This window comes from Lepidochelys kempii, chromosome 2 (genome assembly GCF_965140285.1).
Source record: "Lepidochelys kempii isolate rLepKem1 chromosome 2, rLepKem1.hap1, whole genome shotgun sequence".
NCBI lineage: Eukaryota > Metazoa > Chordata > Testudines > Cheloniidae > Lepidochelys > Lepidochelys kempii.
In genome coordinates this window covers 249,228,845-249,254,850 of record NC_136381.1, presented here as the reverse complement: position 1 = coordinate 249,254,850, position 26,006 = coordinate 249,228,845, and the positions used below count along the sequence as shown (strand labels likewise).

The following is a 26,006-nucleotide window of genomic DNA, read 5'->3' as shown; positions in this document are numbered from 1 at the left end:
TGTTTAAAAAGTTTGGATTATCACAGTCCTAGCATATATAGATTAGTGGGAAAAGAGAAGATGAGGTGAAAGATGCAAAATAAGTACATTTTATTCATTGGTTGCAGAAATAGATATATTTATTCCATCATTAATATGACCATTTTATGCCATATTGTTATAGACTACATAATGGTGTGTGCTGGTATAAAGGTTTTATTGGCACGAGTTGGGGATGACTACTCATAGGTGCAAAGCCACAAAGAGTTATGCATCTCAGCTTAAACAAATGTCCATAAAACAGTTACAGCACCACACACCAGCACATACATTGTTATGATACGCACTTTAAAAGATTTAAAAAAAAAAAGGTACTGTTTTTCTGTTCCAAGACACTGGGTATGGCTAATCCAGATAAGCTTATCACAGCATTTAAGAGAACGTAATTTATTTAAATCAAAGAATTATTTTTTAAAATTACTCCTGATCAGAGGATTTATGGCCATTTTCATGCATCATTGCTCTTGAACTCTTTTTGCTCTTCATTGTATTGAGCTGTAGGATTTTTTTTTTAAATGCATCTTTAAAAAAAGACAAAAAGTATTTTGACACAGGCACCAGTAGTATGATTTAAATTTTTTGATTTCATTTCTGTTTAACATTTATTAAAAGTAGTGTTATTTTTAAAGGATTATGTAGATGATTTTGATGACGATGATGATGAAGACAATGATAGTGAGGCTAGAGACTCAGAAGAAAGACTAAGAGAGATCTCTGTTTCCAAAAAATCAGAAATAGAAGAAATTCAAAGAGCAATTAATGCAGAAAATGAGAGGATTGGTACCTTACTACCAAAGCAAATTCAAAAAGAACATGAAAAGGAACCAAACATAGGTATGTGATTGAGCTCATCTTCTAAGTGTTGTTTTTAAATGCATTGCAGCTTTTGTGCAAACAAGATACTTCTGCTTGCTCTAAAGATCTCCATTAAAGGCAAAAAACTAGTATTCTGAGTAAATCACTTAGCTTTGTGGCTAAGCAGCATAACTTTAAAATAGCTAACCAAAACTTCAGAGATATTACTAATGAATTCAAATGTGAAGTATAAAGGCCGAGACTTAATAACCCTGTTCCCTCATTTGGAGGGCTGGGAGAGCTGCAGATCATGTTTCAGCTTCCTATGATGTCGCCCTCCCAGTCTTTCAAAGGTCTTAACAAGTCCTCCAACAGAAGAAGAGAAGTCAGGACCTGATATTTTTTATGTTAAAAACAAGAGGAAAAAAAAATATTTTACTGGTGGAAAAAATAACCAAAATATAAAAGAACACAAACACGATTTTTTATTTTTGGTTTATAATTCATCTTTAAAGTATAGTTTTGCTGTGAAAAGTGACTATGTAAAATGACAACCTCTTCCTCGACAGATCTGCTTAGTTTATTGACTATGTCCGCCATAAGGCCCCGATTCACCTTCACACAGTCTAACCATGCAGATCACAATGCTGGATTGGGTCTATAAGAAGCGCTTTTATTATTTTTTACTCCTCTTGGTACTTCAGGGCAAATACAGCTATGGAAGAGTGACTGAGTTTCTCTCTAGATAATGCAACATCAACTGCATTTTTAACTAAAATCTGATTACAGAATCAGATTACAGGTTGAGTAAGTAGTAATTTGGCAGTTAGAAAAATCATCTTCTTATGTGTAAACTGAGCAGATTTGATCTAATTATTAAAAGGCAATAAATGTGGAAATATGGGTCCTAATTTTTAGTGCAGACACAGCTTAAAAGAGGGCAGGTTTTGTGAGAGCCTTCTGTATAAGAGTCAGTATATTGCAGTGCAGATTTCCTATATTTCTTGCAGAAGCTCACCATTCCTGCGTCAGCTTTTAATGTATGCTCTTGTATAGATCAGATTTGTAAGTTCCCTTATAATACTTGCTGCACAAATTTTGATTTATTGTAAATTGTACAGTATTCTGTGTATTTTGACAAATCATTCTGATTTAATGTAAACTACAGATCACTATAGCAGTGATACTTAGCACTCCTATAGCATCTTACATTTTAAAAGCACTATACAAACATTATCTAACAAATCTTAGCAATCTTCTTCTAAGATAGCTAAATATTGTCGACTCTGACATTGATTCAGACACGGAAGTCAATTGACTTTTCAAAGCCCACATAGTGAGTCATTGGCAGAGCTGGAACTAAAATTTAAGAGTTCATGGATTCTAGCTCTTTAGTTGGTTCATTGACTAGACTGGCTTTAGAGCAGCAGGTTTCAGCTTGTGCCTTATGTCCCCAAAGGGCTACAATGTCTCCTCTCAACCAGTGATTCCGCCTCAGCTGTAGAGGCCAACCTCCTATTGGGAAGTGGTTTATACCACCTTCTGCCAGCTTGGGTGAATCTGACCTAATAATCACTATTTGAACAGGGCCATCTTAAAGGCAGAGTATTGTCGCTGATCCTTGAACTCTTAATGTACATTGGGGAATTCTTCATGGTGAAAAGAAGGGACAGTTTTAAGAGAAATGAAAATCTGAATAGTAAAGGACCAGCAGTAAAGGAAAAAAGATTAGTTGCTTTATATTTGATAAAGTTTTGATACCCAGTGCACCACTCCTTTTCCTGCAAATATATCCTTACCTGCATAATTAATCTTTAGCATCTGCACATCATAACACATTTTGTTGATTGCTATAACTCCAGTTATCTGACATTTTAATGTTTTATTAGTTTCACTCACAAAATTTTGTAATATCATACAGAAAGGCAAGATTCTCCTGCCAGAGGATCTCTTTGTGGAATGTTCATGGATTTTGAAACAGCAAACCAGCGGCAAAGTAACCGAAATATGGCCAGTAAACAGAAGTAAGCAGCATTAAAAATTCACTGCATGTAGCTGTTTAGGCAGCTCACCATCTAAAATGTAAATTCTTTTCATAATGTTTGAAATACTCTTAGTAATATTTTATATGCAACAGGGTTGATTTGATTTAAATCATGATTTAAATCACTAGTCCGGAAGACTCGATTTAATTATGGCTTTCTACATAAAAGTGCATTCTTGTTGGTTGTTATAAACATATTCTTCACAACTCAGAGATAGATGTAGGTTTCATTTTTAGTAGGTATACACTATACATTTGTAAACAATTCTTTATTTTGAAAACTTTTCAGATTAGTTTTACAGCTATATCAGAAAATGAATGATTGGTTATTTCATTTACCAAAGGTAATTGAAGCAGATATTTATGAAGTCATTGGGAGGTGAACTATCTCCAATTCAACAGGTTAATCATTAATATTTGGAGGATTTTCTTGCCATGCTGTATTAGGAGGAGAACATCACCAGAGAGACATTTAAATTGTTTTATTTAACTAAAACAACGACATTAAGTATTCTGGATTTTTTTCTTCAACAGCAAACATATAATATTTTAACAAAACAAGCATATGTCCCTCTCTTCTCACATTTATCTCCAGCCTTCTTCTCCTTGTCCAGATCTATTCCACCCCCAACAATCTTCTATTCATTGTACTTCTTGAAACTTTGCACTTTTAGAGAGAGGTAAGGGATTGACTCTGTGTACACAAATTTGCAGAGGTACTATAGAGTTGAGGTCTCTTATTTCTCACCTCTCTATATATTATTTATTTATTTATTTATTTTAAAACATTTTTGCTGTTAATAATCATGTTACCTCTGGAGATGCAAATCCACAGTTTGAGAACTGCAAAACTAAGCATCTCTGATGGTGTCGTCTAGTCTGAGAACTGATTCCCATTGTGTATATAGAAAGATTAACCTAAATAATCCATACCGAAGCCTGTGGAACCCCATGAGATTGGGTGCCTAATCCATAAACTATTGGAACTCATTTACAAAACTTTTCTTAAACATTCCATGAATATATTGTCTCATGCTATAGAATTAGAATTTATAATCCCTATTCCTTGATGAGATATCTTTGAGCTATAATGTATCTTAATTAAAACTATCTTTAGATAGGCTTTTCCTCAAAAATCTTTAGATAGGCTTTTCCTGATTTTATCATAAAAATCCGATTTAAATTAAAAAAATCCGATTTTTAATTGAAAAAAAACATTGATTTTTATCCATCCTGATATATAATTACTTTATATATAAATAATATTTTATATAATATTTTATTTTACATGTGATGGATTGCTTTATCAACTTCAGTTATTTGGTTTAAATTAAATCCCTTTTGTATGCTTTGTTTTATATTAAAGAAATATTAAAATAATTTCTTTGAGTAAGTGTAACAAAGAACAATCAATTCTGTTCTATAGAATCTAAATAGTGTGGGTTTGTCTATACAGTCCGCAGCAGAGAGCTTCTCAGACAGGGTCAACAAATTCGGAATTGCACTGCTGCACTAAATATACCTGTGTGGACGTTGCGGGTCAGGATGGAACTCAGGCTCTGAAGCATAGGGAGGGGCATGGGCTTCAGAGCCTAAGCGCTAGCCAGGCTGGGAGTCTTGCTGTCACAGCTTGTGTAGATTACCCTGTGTGTACACAGAAAAAATTGTGAATATCATTAACATATTTGGCATGGCTTTAGGAGTACTTCCCACCATCCTAACTATTTGAAGAACGTAAAGTGCATCTGTTATATCACAGGAAGCGTAGTTTTTCATAGCTTTTCAGTAAGGTCTGTAACTTAACTTGTCACTTTGAATAGTTGGACACAAACACTCCCTAGGCTATAAAAAGCTTGGGTTTATGTATACCTGTAATTAGTAGTATAAGTTTCCCTAGATTTGCAGTCAGGTCTTGGAAGTCATATATGATCTTTACCTTAATGTCACAATAAACTAGATTCCTAATGTTGCCATTCCTTGTATGAGTATCTACACGGATAAACATTTTAATATCAATGGGCATTGATCTGGGACTCCATGCATTTGTTTGGAGGGGTGAATAGATTGCTAGATCTGTAGTACATTATTGTGTAATGCCATTTTCCTCTAAATTGCCATGGGTTCATATAGATTTTGCATCTTAACTCTTTTTCTGTTTTGTAATTCATTGTAAAGGAAGCGCAGTTCAGAACTGCTCCGACTAATTGACCTGGATTTCTCAGTCAGTTTTTCTTTACTGGATTTGCCTCCAGTGAATGAATATGACATGTACATCAGGAACTTTGGGAAAACAAACACTAAACAGGCAAGTACCTGACTTTTAAGACAATATAAATCCTGAAAACTGAGATTCTTATCCTGAAAAATTATTTTCCTTCCATTGGTTACATTAGCTAGGAGGGTGGTAAATGTCAACACTTTAATTACTTTTGACAAGAGAAAAACCATGTCAGGAATGAGCCTAAACAGTCAGTAGCGCTGTAGTTTTTAGAGGAATTTGTATATGAAGTGGGAGGATAGTGGGAAAAAAAGTACAATGGCAACAGGAAGCAAGGCAATACATAATACATTCATAAACATTTTTAGATGACTAGTGCTTATTAACATAAAGGACAGCTGCAAAACCACAGGAGTCCTCAGAATATTTGCAAGAGATTCAATATTTATCCTGAACTAAGTGTGTCAAAGCATTAAAATAGTTTGTCTGTTCTGTGTCTTCTGGAATGTTGTTGGTAGATGTGTTCAAAGATTTGATTTTAAACATGAATAATTAAAAATACATTAAAAGAAAAGGAGTACTAGTGGCACCTTAGAGACTAACCAATTTATTTGAGCATAAGCTTTCGTGAGCTACAGCTCACTTCATCGGATGCATTCCATGTATCTCACGAAAGCTTATGCTCAAATAAATTGGTTAGTCTCTAAGGTGCCACAAGTACTCCTTTTCTTTTTGCGAATACAGACTAACATGGCTGCTACTCTGAAACCTAAAAATACATTTACTCTCAATTTAATATGTAGCACATTATGTGTATGTATTTAGAAACTAACTGACAAACAGAAGACAGTAATACTGAATTTAATAGTTTTTAAAAATTACTGTTCAAGTTAAGTTTTAGCTATTTGGTGGCAGCAAGAAAGTGCTCAGAGTTGGCATCGTCATGTTCATAATTTTAACTTCGTATTTAGGCATATGTTCAGAGCAATGAGGATAATCTTGAGAGAGACGTTCAAACAGATGAAATAGAGACTCTAGAAAAATGGACACAACATCCAGGAGACAGTATCCTTGTATCTGGAGGTGAGTAACCCTTTGCTTTTGTTTATTTAGGGCCTTAAATGCTTAAACTTCCTCTCCTTCTTTTTCATTGCTGCTGTTAGATCATGAAATGAGACAGACTGCTTTATTTATTTATGTATTGATTGATTGATTGATCCCTGCTTCTGCTGGAAAGAGAAGTATTCCCCCAGCAGCGTCTCCAAACTCAGCATTGTTGCTGCTGAAGAGAAGTTGGCTGCTATCATCCCTTCTCTTTCTCAAATGTTTCATAGAACATGGAACTTCCTTGGTAGCTGATTTTGTATGTTGGTGCCTGTTTGTAACCTCATGTCTTTTTACAGGTCCCAGAAGCAGCAATGATGTGTCTATAGATATTGCTGTAACACCTAAGATTGATTCACAGAGATTAACAAACTTCCTCCGGTCTGCTTGTCAGGTACGTTTCTACCTCAGTGAATGTGCATATATAAAATGTGGGAGAGATGGATCACTTAAAACGCCTGTCCTTTCTAGGTACCCTTGAATAATATTAATTACGGGTGAGATTCAACCCTGTGCAGAGGGTTAGAAAAAAGTTGATCAACAGCTATTAAACTCATCAAAATAGTTTTGAAAGTTGCCGATAGCAAAGTTGAAATAGAAGAATGGTCTTTTTTATTTCTATAAATGTAATTAATTATGTTTGAAAGGTGATTGCTGTTTTGCTTGAGGAAGATCGAGTTGCAACACAACCCAGGTGGAACCTAAGATCTCGACAAACCAGTCTGTCTATTAGTGATAGCTGCTTCCAGTTAAATACTAATCTACCTTTTCTCCATGGTAAGAGAACTTTATTGCACACCTTTTAGTGAACAAATAGAACTCCTCTTCTTTACATGAAGTGCCAGCATTTGTGCTTGATTGATCTGTGGAGAGCACATGTCAGGATGTAAAGGTGCGGTAAAGCTCACTTTTGCATTCCTCTGATCCTGCTGTAATTCTATGTAGAGCAGTTCCCTATATGCTTGTTTAGAGGACTGCGGCTACAAATGACCACAAGAGGCCAAAAATGCAGCCAAGAGTCACACCTTCTTTTCTTTAATATACTGGCTTTCTGTCTCTGAAAGATCACCCTTGCATGGAGTGATCCTCCTCAGGTTAGTTATGTTGGGGTTAGAGCTCAATTAACTTTGACTACGTGGGGCAAAATAACCATGTTGCACTGCTAAAATATGGCTTGATATGTTTAGAACACAACACACTTGGAAGACAGTGTATTACCCTAAAGCTGTGTCTTTCTCCATGCAAACTACAAAAATTTAAATGAAAAAACTAAAACTGTCATAACTGGGTGAAGGAAAGACCTACTGCAACATGAAATGTTGCATTTTCTAACAGATATGCCAGAAAAATGAATCTTGTTCTGACAAATGCCTATGTTTCTACATCCTGCACCCTCCCCTCTATTGCCCATTCTCTGGTTGAGATGTTAGTGTCTCTTCCACCATGTACCATAGTCATTTAATGAGAATGCCAGGGCTTGGTTGTGCTCAAAATAATAGTTCTGCAGATTCTTTGCCTCCAGGCAGCTGAGCAGAGCAGTGGCTCAGTTTTCTCTCCATTCCTGTTCACTTTCCTCGTTTAAAGCCAGTTTTGGGACAGGAGAGAACAGTTTTCTTTCCCTCTCCCTATGCCCTCTTCTTTCATGCTCTGGCAGAAAATGCACTCTGCCAGCAATATTAAAATTTTCTTTGAAATTACTTGTTAATTTCTTAGGTTGTGGCTGTGGCAACTAATTATTCTCTCTCATGTTCAACAAGTTTTCCTTTTTTATTTTGACTTAGGCCGAAAGGTATCCTGTTTGCACGTCTCTCAGGTTCAGAGGCAGGCATTGCTTTCTGTTCACGGGTTACCTGAAAAGCCAGGTGCTATTCAATTGGACAGGAAGTACATCGTATGTGTATGGAATGTCTGGCAGCCTTCCAGTCCTCAGAAAGTTTTAGTTTGTGAAGCAGAGGTACAGTTCTTAGTCATTACACAATTGCCTATTGAATGAATGATTTTTGGATGCATATTGTGCTGTTCTGTCCTGGTACAGTGTATAAAATTTCTTTATAAATCATGTACAGTTGAATCCAGTGAGTGAGACAATAACCACACTCCACTCCACACTCTGATATTGGAGAGCTGAGAGAGGGTCTACGTTCACCCTGACTGCATTTTACAGATTTCTTCTTTTTTAATCTGGGCCAGAGGTTTCAAGGAGCCATCTGTCTCCCCAGCCATTACTATGCAATGGAATTATACCTATCAGCTTTGCAACTGTGGGTAGGGACAATACAGCAATGCTCTGGAGAGGAGATAGGCTGCAGAAAACCTCCTATGTTGGCATGCCATGGAGGCAGCATCTCTAGCTTTTATGTGGGTTGGAAGAACACAGATATATTGAGCTGGATCAAGCCTTTAGCTCCCTTTCAATTATAAACCTAGTATATTTGTTCCTACCTTATAGGTGTCATGCTGCTGCTTTAGTCCCAGTAAGGCAACTTTAGTATTTGCCGGAACAATGGATGGTTCATTGGTAGTGTGGGATCTCCGAGAAGACTCAAGGATGCATCACTGTATAAAGTTAAATGAAACTGACTGGATTTTTAGAGCTCCAACATTTTCTACTGGTTAGTATGATATGTGTCTTGAACAACTTTTCATATTCAATGAAGGTATCATAAATTAAGAAATGTTAAGTTCTTGCTAACCTAGTTCAGCCAGATCAGAGGTGATATATAAGATGGTAAAAGTTCCACGTCAGTAATGGGTGTAAAGGAATGTCAGTTTCTGTAATTTACACACTAGAGGATTGGAATAGAGAGGTGTATCAGGAGAGCAACTGAGCATATATCTACACTGTAGCTGGGTGCATGCATATCAGCATGGGTAGACAAACATGCACTAGCTGTGCTCTAGCTAGCACACTAGAAATAGCAGTGTGGCCACAGGCAGTGGTTTGGGCTAGCCACCCGAATATAATCATACTCAACCACCTGGGCACATACTTGGGTGGTTAGCCCAAGCCTCCACAGCCAAAGTGCTATTTTTAGTGTGTTAGAGCGTCTGTCTACCTGCTCTGGGAAGCACACTCCAGCTACAGCGTAGACATGCCTAATGGGGGAGTGTCAGTTAAAATAGGGTACTTCCCTGTTACTTTAAGTTGCATAACGAAGGACCAGCTGAGGTCATTAGCTAAATCAATTTAGCCTCCCTTACACTCACTTTGACTCCCTCATAATACCTTAGCATACACTTAGATTTCTCTTATACCTATTTATAACCCCACTTTATTGACATGAGCAGGATTTTCAGGAGCACCTAAGTGACATAAGAGCATAAGTCCCACTGACTCTCTGTGAGACTTGTGCTTCTAATACTTCTGAAAATCCCACCTATGTAACTTATATCACCTCAGAATTTTATCTGATTACTGTAATATTTGTAGTGGGATTATCTCCTCCATGATCATTTATTGCCCATGTATCTATCAGGCATTGTAGCAACACAAAGTCTTAGGGAATCGTAGTAAACTTCCACATAAGCCTGCATTGCTCATATCTGTGAGTTTAGCACTGTTCAAAATTTGAGTGTGACTTTTGACATGGGTTGATTGTCAGGTCGGGCTTTTTATGATAGCATCGATTCAAGGTAAATGCACAGCAAGGATCACATCACTGAAAAAAATATGTGTTTCTTAGGATCATCACTCCCACACCAGTGTCTTGGAGACACAGGCCCAAAGTCAGAGGTGCTGTGTAAGATGGAGTAAGGGGGACTCAGTTATATTCCTTTAGACTTACTTGCAGTCATTTGCTGATGTGTGATAGAGTCAAAGTTGGTGTTACTTACACATTGAGAAGCTAGAGGAAGGTGTAAGTTCAAGAGTGTGTGGGTGTGACCTACTTTGCTTAGATCTCCTTACCACCTTCTGTAGTGGGTTTTCTTCCTGTGTCCCCTCTTCCAACCCCTTGGCATGTGATTAAAAAAACTTAGATTTTCTTAGGCTTCCTTAAATGCAGTGGGCCAAATTCAGAGATTATAAAAGTTTTATATAAGGCATGTAAGTTACATATTTGTAAGCAGGTGTGGGGTCTAAGGATCAGCAATTGGATCAGCAGGGCCAGATCCTTACACTCGTATAAAGCCCAACTGAAGTCAGTGGGATTCCACACAAATGAAGAGTTTACTTGTGCAGATTTAATTTCAGGATCAGGTAGGTAAGTAACCATAGAGTGATTTTAAACTAGTATAGTTTATATGTTGAAAGTATATATTCTATCAATATTACCTGAGCCTCACATGAAAATTGGCCTACTTAGAATCATAGAATCATAGAATATCAGGGTTGGAAGGGACCTCAGGAGGTCATCTAGTCCAACCCCCTGCTCAAAAGCAGGACCAATCCCCAATTAAATCATCCCAGCCAGGGCTTTGTCAAGCCTGACCTTAAAAACTTCTAAGGAAGGAGATTCCACCACCTCCCTAGGCAACGCATTCCAGTGTTTCACCACCCTCCTAGTGAAAAAGTTTTTCCTAATATCCAACCTAAACCTCCCCCACTGCAACTTGAGACCATTACTCCTTGTGCTGTCCTCTTCTACCACTGAGAATAGTCTAGAACCATCCTCTCTGGAACCACCTCTCAGGTAGTTGAAAGTAGCTATCAAATCCCCCCTCATTCTTCTCTTCTGCAGACTAAACAATCCCAGTTCCCTCAGCCTCTCCTCATAAGTCATGTGTTCCAGACCCCTAATCACTTTTGTTGCCCTTCGCTGGACTCTTGTAGTGTGGAGCCCAAAACTGGACACAGTACTCCAGATGAGGCCTCACCAATGTCGAATAGAGGGGGACGATCACGTCCCTCGATCTGCTCGCTATGCCCCTACTTATACATCCCAAAATGCCATTGGCCTTCTTGGCAACAAGGGCACACTGCTGGCAACACTGCTTGGCAACAAGGGCACACTGCTGACTCATATCCAGCTTCTCGTCCACTGTCACCCCTAGGTCCTTTTCTGCAGAAAAGGAATCTTTATCTAGAGGTACAGTGCACCACAAAATGGGAGTCAGTCCAAAGTAACAGCCCACCTTTAATCTACTTAGGGCCTCTAATCATATTGCAAAGGGAGTCCCGCTACTATTTTTTTTAATGTAGGATTCATTTTTAAAAATTAGATGATTGTTAATGTTTCATACCCAACAGTAATAATCATGCTAGGATATACATTATTTGGCTGTTGATGGGATTGTTAAGTGATTAAAGATCTTTGGTGTTGTGCTGCACAATGCCCCAGTAGCCAAGTGTGTACATCCTGTTGTGGCTTATTGCTTTCATCAACACAGGGATTTTAGTACTGCATACTTATTGGAGCCAGATCCCTTTAATGTTAAAGGAAGACAATTTCGTTTTCAGCAGCAAATCTTTGGAAATCATAATCTCTGACAATGGGGTACATAATGAAATGACTCCTCTAAATATGTATTTGCTTCTAAAAGCTTATGAAATGGTAAATATTTTCTAATTAAAAATTATTCTTTTTGGTGTACTGCTTTCTTTTTCATAAACAAATTTGACCTATCTAGAAGAATTATTTTTCTACCAGTTTTGTCTTTCCCAATTAAAAAATTTCCTCCTCTGTTGATGCTGATGGGGCTTGCAATTATTATAGCTGTTTACTTTTTTTTTTTTTTTTTTTTTTTGAGTATCAGCAGCTTTAATAATGTCACCATTGTACAAAAAATAAGTGGAAGCTTGTGTGCCTGATACCGTTCTGGGAACAATGTGTATTACCTGCTGCTGTAGAGTTAACAAGGAAGTAATGTAAGTGCCAGGTTTTTGTTTTACTATGTTTTTGTAAAGTTTAAATTTTATTTTAAAGGGTTTTAAATCCAAATGGTTATAACATTTTAGAAACTTTACAAAATCAATAGTGTAATAAAAATGGCACTTCTACATGACCCTTCTGGAGGCCTGTATGGTCTGTATCAAGGACACCCACAGCTCTGGAGTCATTTTGTTTTAGATCTGATTCAAAACAAATAAATAAATGTTCCAACATGGTTGATGTATCACTATCAGCACAGCACAATCTAGAGCAAAACCTGGAATGAGGTTCAGTAAGCCTGGGCATCAAAAAGACAAAAGGCAAAGGTAAGTTTTAGTTAACCATATGCTGACTGCCCCTCTGTCTCTAGTTACTATTTGGCTCATTTACCATTAAACTTTAAGGCTGGTGGATTTTTTAAAAAAATAATTTTATTATTCAAACTTACATAAAATAAGATGAAAATAAATTTAAACATTCTTACATTATTTCCATTTTACGTTAATCAGTGTGATATTTTCTATTACAAAATGTTATATGGTCAGTCATAGCTAATTTACTCTTCCTTCACGTTGCTAGATGTTGTTTTGGTTATAGTCCTGGGATACAGTCTTAGTCCATTGTCTTGTTGCTTTTTCAAAAGAGAGTTCTCATGTATATCTCAACACTGTTGATGGTCCTTTTCACTGGAGATTTTCATAGTCAACATTATGTTTAATTCTGAAAAAAAAACATGAACTGTTTTGGGTTTACAGCTGGTGGAATATATCATATCTGAAGATTTAATAAAAGGAAGGCGTCTAAAGGCATTTTTATTTCAGAAGGCAGAGAAAGCTACTAGGGGGAGGCTGTTCTAGATTAGATTTTGACAAATAGGGAGGAACTGGTTGAGAATTTGAAAGTGGAAGGTAGCTTGGGTGAAAGTGATCATGAAATGATAGAGTTCATGATTCTAAGGAATGTTAGGAGGGAGAACAGCAAAATAAAGACAATGGATTTCAAGAAGGCAGACTTTAGCAAACTCAGGGAGTTGGTAAGTAAGATCCCATGGCAAGCAAGTCTAAGGGGAAAAACAATTGAAGACAGTTGGCAGTTTTTCAAAGAGACATTATTAAGGGCACAAGAGCAAACTATCCTTCTCATAAACACACTAGGGAAATGCAACTTAGATAGGGTTACTATAAGGTGGGTGCATAACCGGTTGGAAAACTGTTCCCAGAGAGGAGTTATAAGTGGTTCACAGTCATTCTGGAAGGGCATAACGAGTAGGGTCCTGCAGGGATCAGTTCTGGGTCCAGCTCTGTTCAATACCTTCATCAGTGATTTAGATAATGGCATAGAGAGTACATTTATAAAGTTTGTGGATGAAACCAAGCTGGGAGGGGTTGCAAGTGCTTTGGAGAATAGGATTATAATTCAAAATGATCTGGACAATCTGAAGAAATGGTTGGAAGTAAATAGGATGAAATTCAATAAGGACAAATGCAAAGTACTCCGTTAGGAAGAAACAATCAGTTGCACACATACAAAATGGGAAATGACTGCGGAAAGGGGTCTGGGAGCCATAGTGGACCACAAGCTAAATATGAGTCAACAGTGTAACCCTATTGCAAAAAAAGCAAACAGCATTCTGGGACGTATTAGTAAGAGTGTACAAGCAAGACATGAGAAGTAATTCTTCCGCTCTACTCCATTTATGGTTAAGCACTGGAATAAATTGCCTAGGGAAGTTGTGGAATCTCCATCATTGGAGATTTTTAAAAGCGAGTTAGACAAACACCTGTCAGGGATGGTCTAGATCAGTGCTACTCAAAGTGGTGGTCAGCGGACCTGTGCCGGACCACGAGCCATCGGCTGCCGGTCTGCGCGCACATTGGAAAAAAAAATGCCGGTCCCCCACATCAGATAGCTTGAAAAGCACGGGTCTAGATGAGTGCAAGGGACTGGACTAGATGAACTCTCGAGGTCCCTTCCAGTCCTGTGATTCTAAAGCCACAAAAACCATAAAATGTTCTAGATATTTATTCAGTTTTTGCTTTCCTCGTTGAGACTGTAACTTGTATGGATCCTTCTAGCTGTATGTATTCATTCCACGGGGACCTGTGTGCTCCCTTCAACCTTTTCTGCCACTGCTCAGATTAGATTAAGAACCATGTTGTAAGGTTTTTCAGCTTCTGCTTTATGTTGGGGTTGTCTGCAGCCCCCTGTTCTGCAGGATGCATGATCAAGGTCTAGCTACTAAACAACCAGCACTAAAAACACCTTAAAATGAAGCTCATCTTCTTTTTTGTCATGTAACTGCATAAATACGCAAACAGATTTTCTTCATATTTTTTCCATAAACTTTCATTCTCGACTGAGATCTACGTAAACTTTAACAGCAGAGTTACAAATCTGTGGAAAAGCAGGTTTTTATTAATGAAATGGCTGAAGGTGTGGTGCAAATGATGCTGCAACATTTTGTATTGTGAAAAATAAAAACAAGTAATAGAAGACAATTTACCACTACTATTTTGTTGACTTAAGAACTACATTTTGCAGAGTTGTGTTTTGAATTTTTGATGAAGTTCATTATTTGTCATTCCTGCTTAGTAATCACTAAATCCTAAAACAATAATCTGAAAATGTGTAGGGTTTATTGTTGTTGTTGAAAATAGTACAGTGATTGTTAATTTCTTAACTACAGATGGTGTTCTCTCCTCGTTAAACCACACATATCCTGTACTGGCAATAGAACCTGTCTCAACATCTGTCTATAAGGAACAGAATTATGGGCTCTCACACCTATCTTCTCAAGGAGGTATGTGAACTGCTCTCCAAAGGATCAATAAATCTGATATTTTCTTTAAGTAAATATCTGTTATACAAGGCATTTTACAAGGGTATTAATCCCTAATCCTAGCCAAATTCCAATTCATAGCTGTCTTCTGCCTTCTTAAAGTCCTCTGTATTCCATTTGGATACAGCATTATTCTTCATGTTCTGCCCTAAACTATTATGGATTGCTAGTGTATGCACTTTAGCCACAAATGTGAGTGCATTTCTATCATGCTCCCTATATGCAGGGCAGTATTGTATCTTCCCATGGTAAAATGCACAAGATGGGGAAAGATGGCCCAAGAAACTCCATAAGGTAAATCTTATGGCGTTTCTACCAAATATTCTCCCTTAGGTAAGAGGTGAGACAATCTGAATCTGTGGAAAGGTTTGTTTCTGATACCACATGCAATGTGCCACTGATCCCGGCATCTCTTTCTGTACCTGTCCCCTAAATTGCCTAATGACCCACCTCCCCTAGAAACACTGCTACCTCAGGAAACATGCTACTTTTGGTGCTGCCCCAAGCTCCACCAGGGTGTGTAGTAGAAGACATAGGTGGACTAAATGCAAATTATTATTCTAAAATAATAACAGGAGTCCAGAGAAGAGCATCTGCACAGTCCAGCTGTTATCTAATTTGGCCTAGTCCCAATTCTCGTTCTGCCCCCAAATCCCTGCAGAACCCAAACGTGTAGAGAGGTGCAGAAGGGCAGCTTGGACCTGGTGGTGAAAGAGAGAGTATCCAGATTGGCTCCGCTTCTTTCCTTTAATAGGATTAGGGCACTTTCCTCTCTGTTATGCAGCACAGAGAAGAGCCGCATAGGCTCATAGTTAATATAGCAGTTTGGTAAATATTTAAACACTTTGGTATCATTCAGGATGAAGGTACTATATAAATGTAAGTTGTTATTGATACTGTATTATTATACTTTTCCCCCCATAGAAATGTCAGGCCTGTCATTCCAGATAGCTTCAATGGATGAAAATGGGACTCTCAATCTGTGGGTGAGTAAATAAATATGTATGAAAAGCAGGAATATTGCACTTTTGAAATGAGAAATTTTTTCTTTAAAAATGCAGCATCCTTCGCATTTCCAAGATTTCAGGTAAGAGTTTCTTTTGAAAATTGTGGCAACATTAGCCATTTTATTGTCATACTTCCAGAAGTGCTATGACTTGGCTCCCTAAACACCACAAAGTTCCAATTAGGCAGAACTATGTGGTCAAATCAATCAGCAGTGCTGCCTTATGGGAACGTTGCTCACATTTATCTGTTTCTTGGGAAATCTCTGTTGAAGCACATTTGTCTACCCGCTTCATTCACTTTAGATCACTATGGGTGTGACAGTCAGTCACTGAAACTGAGGTGGGAAGCCACACTCATAACATGTTGGAGGCATCTTCAATCTTTTCGAAAATATTTTTCACACAAAGAATAGCCAAGGTGTGGTAAAGAATTGATTACCTAGTCAGAAAATATTATAGGCAGGTTAGTAACCCCACTTTGTGGATGATACGTATATTTGTCTTTCTGTTATCTTCTAATTAATGTGCTCTCTTTCTTGTCAATTTTTAAGCCTAATTCTGATAAACTAGAAATATTTCTACTTTATCCTAAGTATCAGCCTAATCCTATTGTTTGCTAGTTCCTGTTGTTGCAATCAGATTAATTTTGGGAAACAGGTGGATTAATAAGGGGACATACAGCGTTTCATCTCCGTATAACCAATTCAAACCCAGCAAAGCTCCTACTAATTTCATGGGGAACAGGATTGGGCCCAACAAGAGGAAAAAATATATAGGGCTAAATTATCTGCTACATCCAGTTTACCTTGGGCACAGCATGGGATTGAGGGGTAGGGTAGGGGCCATCCCTGATTCTCTGCCCACACATACCAGCTATAGGCCAGAGCAGCCCAAGGACTGCTCTGACTTGTCCAGCTGACAACTGTCTCCATCTATCAGCTGAGAATTATTGGAACATATCACGCTCCAGCGTCTCTTCCTCCTTGTCCTGACATGCTCCCTGTGCCAAGGTCTCTGGGGTGCATAGTATAGGAACTGGCTCTGCTAGCTACCTTCCCAGTGGTGACTGCATCACACCAGGGAATCCCCAGAAGAGGACTTGAAGCCTCTCTTCTACCCTCCATTTTTCTGTATGAGCAGTGCAGGGCAGAAAATCTGCATAGTGTCATTGTAATGTTAGGCTCAGTTCTGATATAGCTACTGTAACGCAGCCTGCAGTGACTCAAGTGCATGAATACCAACCTCAGTACAGACTATTAAAATCCAGGGCACAAACCCCAAATTGGTTGTGAGATCTATACTTAGAACCAATTATCAAATGTAAACTCTTGAGGCACTATAACAGCCTTAACATAGAGTCATAGACAGTCCCCTTGGTACTCGGGTCTGTCTTACTAATAAGGTGAGCTTACCTTTCTGACAGATGATCCCTTCTACAAAGAATCACAGCAATATTCAGATTTTTCTCCCAGTCCCAAAGGACCAGTCACTTTCCCCAGGTCACTTGCACCTTACATCTCAGACCAAAGACCATACTATATAAAGATGTATTAAATAGCAAAAGGAAACAAGGGAGTTATTTACAAGGTTAAAACAGGTAAACATATATACACGAGTTACAATCTTAAGTTTCAAAAGGTAATAGAAGCGTCTACAATCAGCAAGCTCCTTATGTCCTTTAGAGCTAACCCAGACTAAGCAGCTGAGGGTCTCTTGCTTATCCCAAGAAACACTTCCCCTCCCGTCCCCTCTCCCCAAGTCCAAACAGCATAGAAGTATCTTGTTCCTTTTGTTCGGGGTTTTTTAATCCCCCTCCTGCCAAGTGCTCTGAGCTGCAAATTGAGTTGATGCAAGGAATCAGCTTGCATAATTCATCTTCATGGGCAGGGTGGGAGAGAGCAGAACAACAAATGTTTTTTGTCCTCTTTAACATCCCACAATAGTCTGTCTGATACTGATGGACCTTTCCTGTTGGAAAGGATTTAACACCTTCTGTTGAAGAGCAGCCCTTCGCACTAATTAATGTCTCTCCCACGTCTGGTGATTTACACAGTCACAGATGCTCACAATACAACCTCTCAACTATTGGCTTACAGTATGGAATACAGATGTTATAAGTGAGATGAATGCATGCAGCAATTCACAAGTATTCAATAAAGTCTAAACATGTTCTTATAGTTCTATTACCTATACTAAGCCAGACTGATTCCAGTTACATATTTGACAGTGTTCAATTGAGACATAGGGACTTTCGCACGAGTTAGTACTAGGTCGACCAGCCTCAAGGATGCTCACATAGAGCAGTGACAGGGAACCTAGAATGTCAGTGTAGGTTTTGTTAATATTCAATATTTGCTTATTTTGAATCATTGTCCTTTTTTAGGTAGCAGTTGAATTACAAAAAGTGGATTTGGCTGGTTCACAAAGTGATTTAGGTAAGTACAGTACATGAGAGGAACAATTAATAAAGCAATCCATTTTTGAGTGGAAGGGAGAAAGAGGTCATTGGGAGGGCAGTGCAGTCAGTGTGGGAACACTCCGGGAATTTGTAGGAAGATGACAGTGCAACTGCCATTTTGCATTTATGGAGAATCTGGTCTGAATTTGGGTCTATATATTGTGTTTTGGGAGCTTTCTCATCACTGCTATCGGAATATCCCCTTACTGCTCTGCCAGCTCTTCCCTTCAGGGGCACCTCATTTTTTACACCTTTCACAAGCTCTCTGGCAGTTCTTCCTTCATCATCACTGGAATAGATACCCTTATCAATACACCCATGCTGTCTTTAGCTTTAGTCAAAGTTGTAACTTCCCTTCCAAAGCAGCCCCCATTTGCATCCTTATAACTGTCTCAAAAACTCTCCTTTTGGGCTGTAACTTACCATATTTGGTTTCAGAACAAAGATCACATTTTCCTCCCAGAATTGAATGAGATACATGCAGCCATTTTCAGGTTATCTGAAAATACACTTTCTTCACTTCGAACAAATTAGGACTTATGTTTGTCGATAGCTTTAAAAAGGCTGAATTTTTAAAACTGCATCATTCAAATGTCTCTTGTACTCAGTAAGGACTAATCATCAAACTAATCAACCTGTTTCAAAACACCACATTTAAAAATAAATTTATAACCTTTATAATAATAAAACTGTGCATCTGCACATCTGCAGTAAAAACGTGGATGAAATTTTTAGTTTCTTAAGCTCCTGTAGCACTGCGGATCCGCGTAATTTGCTAAATCTGAATATTTTGTGTATCTGTAGATATGTGCAGTTTAAAAGCTATGGAGTTTTGTCAGACACACTTGTGCTAGTTCAGCACGCTGGCCCCAGCATTTATTTTCCCTCTTCAGAATGTTCCTTTACAATAAGAAAAATTCAGTTGCCGGTACAGTTCTCTTTTTGAATTAATATAGTATGGTAGCAGTGTTCTTGGTAATATTATTACACGTTATCTTTTTACTGTGTACGGTGTATTTTATTACCGGGGGTCCCAATGATATCAATGTGTCATTTCTATTATTAGTCTTTGTATAGTAATATTATGCGATAGTGCATATTATCAAAGAGAGAAAACCTGTAGAACTAATACAGATGGTAATTCAGTTGAAGTTCTAGAGGTTATAATTTTAGAATTAAAATGTCCATTTCTCCCTTTTCCCTTCTTCCTCCCACTTCCAACAATAATTACAACTTTTTAGGATTTGAATTCTATAGCCAATAATTTTTCTAAACAACACATTTTAGCTTGTCTCATCTTTAAGGACAGTGTTTTAACTGTGAATTTCCCTGTATTTATTAATTGGGATCTTAATTCTATTTTAACATAGTTATTTTTATACGTTCTATTTAATTAAACAATGATATGTGATTCTTGATATTTTATTGACATTTGAGTCCCTGGTTTAAAGAATAATTATTTATCATTTCAGGTTTAATTCCTGGGGGGAAAGTAAAGTTAGTACATAGCTCTACTGTTCAGTTGAATAGTAGGTAAGAAAACACTATTTATCCATTAAATTGTGTATTTATAATTCATTGAGATAATTCTCCCCTAGAACTGGGCATATTATTGTTATCTAATATATATTGATCAGGATTTTCAATAGTTCATTACTGTTGAAAATATACACTTTTGCCAGACATGTCCATTAACATGTTAAATTTGGGAGACCTTCCAGTTTAAAATTTTTACATTCTGCCTCTTCCTGTGCATAGACAGATGAATGTGGCCCAGTGTTTCAAACAAATATTTAACACTCAGAACCAACAACATCTTCTAGTTATTGTTGTAGTCACAGGATGCAGTATATACTTGCATTGATTTGGGAGAACAGGTCCTGGTTATTTATATTATCTTTTTCATTTGCATTTCCCCAGCCTTTTCCCAAAAGATAACCTATGCCTGAGGACACCTCAAACACTGAATATTAAGTTTCTCCCTTCTAATCCTAATCATTTCATTGTTGGAACAGACATTGTGAGTAACGTTCTAAATTTCATTGCATTGTTCTCATCTCTCCTATTACTGTAATTATAAAAGCTATCTATTTTCTTTGGAATTATATGGGCACTATATATGTAAATATTTACTGTTGGATATTATTAAAAATAGTTTTATTCTAATTAGTACTGATCTTTAAGTGCAGCAGCTCGCTGTAAATTGCTATACATAGGTTTTTATTTAATATAAATGCTGATGATACAGATGATTTGTTTTTGTTTTGTTTATTTTATTAACAGGGTGTGGTAAGTCATGGTGCAAGACATGATTTAAGAGTACCTCCAAAGCTGTTCAAACCCCAGCAGGGTGGACCAAGACCAATAAGAGCTAATGCAGTTGATTTCTCCCCTTTTGGAAAGCCAATATTTTTGGTATGGAAGGCTTTTTCCTAACGTTAGTTTAATTTCAAATCATTTGGGGTGGGGGATTTCTAAGAGTTCTAACTCAACACATGTAATAACACTCAATTTACATTCCCAATTCAGAACCCTCTTGAGAGGTGGCAAACAAGTATTGTATATTAGTGATTGAACTCATCATATGCTGAGAGATGAAGCAGCTGGCTTGCAGAAACAGACTGACAATCCCAGTACAGCTGATTATCCTTAGAATGTATTGCCCACTCTCATTACAACGAGGACCATTTTTAGCTTGTAGTTGTATCATGAACTAGGTAACCCGTAACTCTTATCTTACTCTTATCTTATCCCATACCTCAGTCTGGGTTGTTTTCCTTTTGTAGATAGCATGGACACACGCACAAAAATTATCTGTCTCTCTTGTACAAGCTTACTGAACACTAGTTGAAAATGATTACAATAGGATTTAATTTCTATTTATCCAGATACTTAGTTATGTTTGAACTATTCTATGATAATGTCATATCTGCCCCAATTTACATCACTTCAGTGGGATTGCACAGATTGTAAATCAGGCTGATGTTTGGCCAGCAAACATACACATTCTGTACTGCCTCTACCCAGAACCAGAACTGACGTTCTTACTCTGTGGTATCTTCCACCTTTTTCTGGGATAAATTTGGTCAGATTCAGACTGTATTATCCAAATCTATAAATATAGAGTAATTTTGGATGAAAGCAAATGCAAAATGAAGCCTGCTTTAATTTTAGCCCATTTAGCTCATTGTGGTACTGGAAGTACTATGTGATCTTTAGCCTGTAACTTGTTGGATGGACCTGTGGCTAGTAAAAGCACATATAGGAGTGGGGAGAAAAAGGGGTTGGATCTTTATTGGGAGATATTAATATTACTTCCATAAAAATGCAGTTAATCCTTTTTTTTTTAGAAACCATTTCATGGACAATTACCATTCATACCTAACCTTCCTTGTTTGGCAAAGATTATTGTGGCCGTTGTGGCAAAGCAGCTGGAGTCGTTTGACTTCCTTCACACCGTTCAGACCAACATTAGGCTTGTATGTGGTCTGAGGACTATGCTGGACGCACTGGTCCATCTCATAAGAGTGGACAAGGATGGACACGCTGATTCTTTTTGATTTGTCAGTAACTTTAAATATACTGACCTGAGGTTCTCATGGACACTAGCAAGAACAGAGTTATATTTTATGATACCTGTTTCTCCCTGTTGGAGAAAACCCACAGTGAGAATCATCTGCTCTAAGGGCTTTATCCTCCAGAATACTGCACATTTCTATTCTTTCTCCCCTCTTCTACAATGTGTATGTGAGGAAATGAGGAAGATAGTAGATGGCTTGGGAGCATCAGACCTTATGAACCCAATTCATGCACACCTTCAGTAATGAGACAGATATCCCTCTCATCACTTCCTTCAGATACTTTGATCTATCCATCAGCATTACCATTGTCTTGTCTAGAATAAGCTTTAGCCAATTTGCTATAATCCAGACAACTAAGAAAGTGAAGGCATCAAATTACTCATGTTTAATGAAAGCAACAGAGCTGAATGTCACCCACGTATTTATGTTAAGACAGTCAGAGAAATCAATGGCCAAGCTCCTGTTGACTTCAGTGGTGCAGGATCAAGGCCTTAGTGAGATCTACAATCTGGGGGTCCATTTGAATCCTTGGCTACTCCTGTGGCTTAGTAGAAGTAGCCAGGAGAGTTATTTTGTCTGTATCTCTCTAGTAGGTTGCAGATTTTCCTATTGATGTAGATTTCATCCCAGTTAGTCTTTGTGACCTCCAGATTTGAGTTATTGCAGTATGCTTTGTATGGGGTTACCACTGAAACTTGAAACCATACCAAAAATTAAAAATTGGGAAATTCCTGATATCCACACACTGAAGTATAATAGTGACGCATAAATCAGATAACTGTGCTTTTATTAAAAAAGGAGTACTTGTGGCACCTTACAGACTAACAAATTTATTTGAAAATAAGCTTTCGTGAGCTACAGCTCACTTCATCGGATGCATGCAGTGGAAAATACAGTGGGGAGATTTTATATACACAGAGAACATGAAACAATGGGTGTTCGCCGACTGGTTTTTGAATGTTATAATTCTTGACGTCTGATTTGTGTCCATTTATTCTTTTACGTAGAGACTGTCCGGTTTGGCCAATGTATCTGGCAGAGGGGCATTGGTGGCGCATGATGGCATATATCACATTGGTAGATATATATATTGTGACATATGCCATCATGCGCCAGCAATGCCCCTCTGCCAGGTACATTGGCCAAACCGGACAGTCTCTACGTAAAAGAATAAATGGACACAAATCAGACGTCAAGAATTATAACATTCAAAAACCAGTCGGAGAACACTTCAGCCACTCTAGTCACTCGATTACAGACCTAAAAGTTGCAATTCTTGAACCAAAAAAACTTCAAGAACAGACTCCAACGAGAGACTGCTGAATTGGAATTAATTTGCAAACTGGACACCGTTACATTAGGCTTGAATAAAGACTGGGAGTGGATGTGTCATTACACAAAGTGAAACCATTTCCCCATGTTTATTTTCCCCCCGCCACTGTTCCTCACATGTTCTTGTCAACTGCTGGAAATGGCCCACCTTGATTATCACTACAAAAGGTTTTTTTTCTCTTCTGCTGGTAATAGCTCACCTTACCTGATCACTCTCATTACAGTGTGTATGGTAACACCCATTGTTTCATGTTCTCTGTGTATATAAAATCTCCCCACTGTATTTTCCACTGCATGCATCCGATGAAGTGAGCTGTAGCTCACGTAAACTTATGCTCAAATAACTTTGTTGTCTCTAAGGCGCCACAAGTACTCCTTTTCTTTTTGCAGATACAGACTAACACGGCTGCTACTCTGAAACCTGTGCTTTTATTGTAAAGACCAAAGCCAAATACAGTATAGCTGAATAACATAACTGATCTTTTCATCAATAGGTTTGTAACTTTAATTTTAATTAGTTTGTTTCTTTCCCAGATAAGATTTTTCTTTGTGTTGCTGTACAGGTTGGCTGTTCAGATGGAAGTATTAGATTGCACCAAATGACTTCAGAGCATCCCCTCATACAGTGGAATGACAGCACAAATGGCCAGCCAGTTATTGCCCTCCAGTGGGCTCTTACAAGACCTGCTGTGTTTTTTGTCCTGGATGCATCATCTTGTGTTTACATTTGGGATCTACTGGAAAACGACTTGTGTCCTGTAGCCAAACAAATTATCCAATCAGATAAGTAAGTAAATTAAATGACTTTTGCTTTTTCTTGCTGTTAGAAGATGGCAACATTGCACTGAATCTGCCTTTTTGTTAGTTTTTTTTTTTTTTGCTTAACTTTACACCTCCATTAGAGCATGAATTTGTGATTGCTGTCAGCAAGAAACTTGCATTATGCCTGATTTTTATTTACACAAACATTTTTTTTACCTGTTCTGGCAGTGTAAAGAGGCCTTACAGTGAGCGACTCCTTACAGTGGAGTGACCACTCCAAGGTCCTTTAACACTGTCAGAGAAGAGTAAAATGTTCTTAGTGTAAATCACAACAAAGCACAGTGTCATCTGTGGGAGTTCTGTGCATGGAGCCGCTGCAGCATCAAGCTGTTATAGATGGTCAAATTCTGTTCCCATTTAAGTCAACTGGATTACTCATATGCTTAAAATTAAGCTTATGCTTAAATGTTTTGCTGACTCAGGTCCAGAACAGTCAGCAGGATCAATCCCCAAGATGACAGGGAAAATATGAAGAGTTGAAGAGAGGGATACTATTAAAATGCATACATATATATATGCTTAAAATATATATAGAAATAAATTATGATTATTTTTCCTGAGTGGGAACAGGAAACTTTTATTTCTCTGTCCTTACTTTTAAATATTTACTTTGTACAGAGTAACCCAGCCTGATAAGAATCTGGCTAGGATCGCTGGCTCATGTAAGATTTTGGGGAAAATCAGTATAAAATAAACATAATTTTTAAAAGCTGCTACAATTATTTTTTAAGTTTTGTACAATAATAGCTATTTTACTTGAACTAATGTTTAAAGCATGATTAGACATTTGATCACATGGAGGCTGTGTACCAAGATAAAAATTTCCCCCTCAAATATATGTATGTGAATTATTGCAGCTGATTGGTCATTTTCTTGTTGCTTGTCATAGCATAATATGTTTCTCTATATTTCCATTTCTGGCATTTTACCTGTTTTTTGGCAGATAATTCAGTTAATTATAATTTCCTATTAGCAAGCTTTTGAAGTGCTCAGTACACATTGGGGGTTGATAAACAGGTACACATTGGGGGTTTCCATTTTCATTCATTTTGTCTCCATTTAAAAAACACCTCCTCTTTTGCTTTCAGGGTTATGACTATGGTTGTATTGGGTGAACCGGAAAAAACAAATGGTCTGTTGGGGATCGCATTGGCCAAACAATCTGGAATAATTGACATTCAGTATGTAAAGAAGAGGTGGGCATTACCTCAGTCAGAAGAGTCAGAAAAACTACTGTTGCTCTTGCAACAATCCTTATAAAGCAGAGAAATGGTCTTTTTCTGCGTGTACAAATATGGCTGGCTATATTTAGAATTTTTCATTTGATTACTGTAGTTAAAATTTATTATTTAAGAGCTTTTGCATTTGTATATATATTGTATATATTTTACAAGAATGTCAATACAGTATTTCAACAGAAGATACAATATTTTTGTTAATTATAAAAATGACAGAACAAAGCTTGGTAATATTGTACCTGAAGGAAGATAAATTGTGGATTTAAATGTAAATATATTTTACTGAAAAGTATCTATAAATGTTCACAATTCCAGATTGTGAATATTTATAGATACTTTTCAGTAAAAAAGTGAAATCATATTCCTATAAAATGTGATATGCTGCTTCTCAATGTTGCGCTTTGAAGCAAACTATATCCTATGTGTAAAGCTAAGTGTATGCTTTTCTATAACATAAAAGGCTGTAACCATGTTCAGGTTACCTTTGGAACTTTCTCAGCGTCTCCACAGCTGTCATTTGTGCATAGGCTAGATCATATCCCAATTATAAATACTTGTGTAAAGACCAGAAAACCACACAGGGTTACCTTTGTTGAGTGTCCTCTGCATTCTCTCATTCTGGATGGGGTTTGTCCTTAGCAGAAGAAATGAGGCATCCTTCCCTCAAACCCTGTGGAACCCCAATATCTGCTGGGTTTGCAAGATTATCCACAAGGAGG

The 26,006-nt window shown here is 37.5% G+C and overlaps 1 protein-coding gene across 8 annotated transcripts in view; it reads left to right on the top strand.

Annotated features, from left to right (window-relative positions):
- DYNC2I1 (dynein 2 intermediate chain 1) overlaps positions 1 to 25,782 on the top strand; it is a 52,743-nt gene extending 26,961 nt beyond the window's left edge. For all 8 annotated transcript variants that reach the window (XM_073334527.1, XM_073334523.1, XM_073334524.2 and 5 more), the window contains 16 exons: positions 669 to 873; positions 2,756 to 2,858; positions 5,054 to 5,183; positions 6,068 to 6,179; positions 6,500 to 6,594; positions 6,848 to 6,977; positions 7,982 to 8,154; positions 8,650 to 8,812; positions 14,697 to 14,810; positions 15,774 to 15,835; positions 18,240 to 18,291; positions 19,787 to 19,847; positions 20,235 to 20,334; positions 20,598 to 20,729; positions 23,791 to 24,014; positions 25,138 to 25,782. In XM_073334527.1, the coding sequence (XP_073190628.1) occupies positions 669 to 873; positions 2,756 to 2,858; positions 5,054 to 5,183; positions 6,068 to 6,179; positions 6,500 to 6,594; positions 6,848 to 6,977; positions 7,982 to 8,154; positions 8,650 to 8,812; positions 14,697 to 14,810; positions 15,774 to 15,835; positions 18,240 to 18,291; positions 19,787 to 19,847; positions 20,235 to 20,334; positions 20,598 to 20,729; positions 23,791 to 24,014; positions 25,138 to 25,309 (2,028 nt within the window). In that variant the 3' untranslated portion in view covers positions 25,310 to 25,782. The remainder of the gene's footprint in view (positions 1 to 668; positions 874 to 2,755; positions 2,859 to 5,053; positions 5,184 to 6,067; positions 6,180 to 6,499; positions 6,595 to 6,847; positions 6,978 to 7,981; positions 8,155 to 8,649; positions 8,813 to 14,696; positions 14,811 to 15,773; positions 15,836 to 18,239; positions 18,292 to 19,786; positions 19,848 to 20,234; positions 20,335 to 20,597; positions 20,730 to 23,790; positions 24,015 to 25,137) is intronic.
- Positions 25,783 to 26,006: the final 224 nt, after the last annotated feature.